Below are 1351 nucleotides of genomic sequence, written 5' to 3'. Positions count from 1 at the left end.
ACCCCGCCCCCCCCCGTACCCATCTGCGAGCCGGCAGCCTGCAGGTCAGCATCCCAGCACCCTGCTCCCCCGTGCTGGATGGGGTCCACAGGTCAGGGCTTCACCCAGTGCAAGGGTGAAAGGGCTACACCTGAGAACAGCAGCCCGTAGGGCCAGACACCAGCATGGACAGCCAAGATGCCAAGACCTCTACCAGGAGATGTCAAGAATTTAAGAGGAGCCTGGACAGAGTCAGTTAAATACAGAGAAACAGGGTCTAGCTGAAGAAGCTCGTCACCCGCTGCCTGCGGGGATGCTGGGGAGCATGTTGCACAGTCAGATACGGTGCACAGAACCCTCGGGGTGCAAGGGGTTACTGAAGAGAAGGGATGAGCCAAGAGGATCCAGAGAAAGGAGAGGTCTCCCCTGTCCCACCACAGACCGAGCCCAGCTGGGGTGTGGGAATGGACCAGGACAGAAGAATAAAATTCCCATCTTGTGATTATGGTGTTTGCACCCACCACAAAGGAAAAGAGCAGGGAGCATCTGAGGCTCCCATCCCACCTCGCCTGGAGCCTGGGCTGGGCCACCAACCACATCTAAACCAAAGCAGGAGAGCAAGCGAGTGGCTGGCTGGAGGTCTCCCTAACGCAGACCGTGTGTCTCAGGGTCCACCAGCTAACCCTCTACTTAGACAGGCTCCAGGCTGCTGCTTGTGGGAAGCAAAGGCTGCTATTTCCCCTGCGAGCTCCCCAGGCGAGGGCTGGAAGCAGCCCAGGCTGCAGGGATGGAGGGCAGCGGGCAGGAAAAGAGGGGCCAGCATCTAGCGGGGCTCCTCCATGGTGGGGGGAGAGGGAAAGCCCAGAGGGACCGGGGGCATGGAGGACCCCAGGGACTGGGGTTTGCTGAGAAAGGGAAAAAGGAGAGAAATTCAGAAAGCAGGACAGAGAAGGCATGTCCACAGGGTGATCTAGCTGGGAAGGGAGGAATGCGCACAGAAGAGGAAGAGGGCAGGATGACCAGGAGTGAAGAGAGGGACCAAAACACTTGTGACCCCCCCAGGAACAGTCCACACTTCAATAGGTATCTGTGGTGGGTGGCGAGGCGTCTCCTGGGTTGCAGATAACACCCAGCTTGAGCTGAGCACTTTCCATGTCTTCTCTGCAGGCCAGGCTGCAGTTGGGCTCAGAGCAGGTGACCCTGCAGTCCCCAGCAGAGCTGCAGCTCAATGACCTGGCAGTACATGATGTGGAGCTGCTGGTGGAAGATGGCAGGATGATGCTGACCATCGACAGCCTCTTCAACAGCTCTGTGGACATCACAGGGCCCGTACGGGAGCTGGACATCCAGTATGGCCTCTTTGCTGGCGGGG

At 58.8% G+C, this 1351-nt stretch overlaps 1 protein-coding gene across 1 annotated transcript in view; it reads left to right on the top strand.

Moving 5' to 3' along the window:
• The window catches only part of CSPG4 (chondroitin sulfate proteoglycan 4), a gene marked incomplete at both ends in the record, with an annotated part of 6627 nt that overhangs the window by 215 nt on the left and 5061 nt on the right, over positions 1-1351 (top strand). Inside the window, one exon of the mRNA XM_010135505.1 lies at positions 1124-1351. This exon is cut by the window's right edge and continues 3 nt beyond it. Within this exon, the coding sequence (XP_010133807.1) occupies positions 1124-1351 (228 nt within the window). The remainder of the gene's footprint in view (positions 1-1123) is intronic.

This window comes from Buceros rhinoceros, unplaced genomic scaffold, assembly GCF_000710305.1.
Source record: "Buceros rhinoceros silvestris isolate BGI_N320 unplaced genomic scaffold, ASM71030v1 scaffold16324, whole genome shotgun sequence".
NCBI lineage: Eukaryota > Metazoa > Chordata > Aves > Bucerotiformes > Bucerotidae > Buceros > Buceros rhinoceros.
The sequence above is the reverse complement of the archived record's forward strand: the minus strand, read 5'-3'. Positions and strand labels throughout refer to the sequence as shown.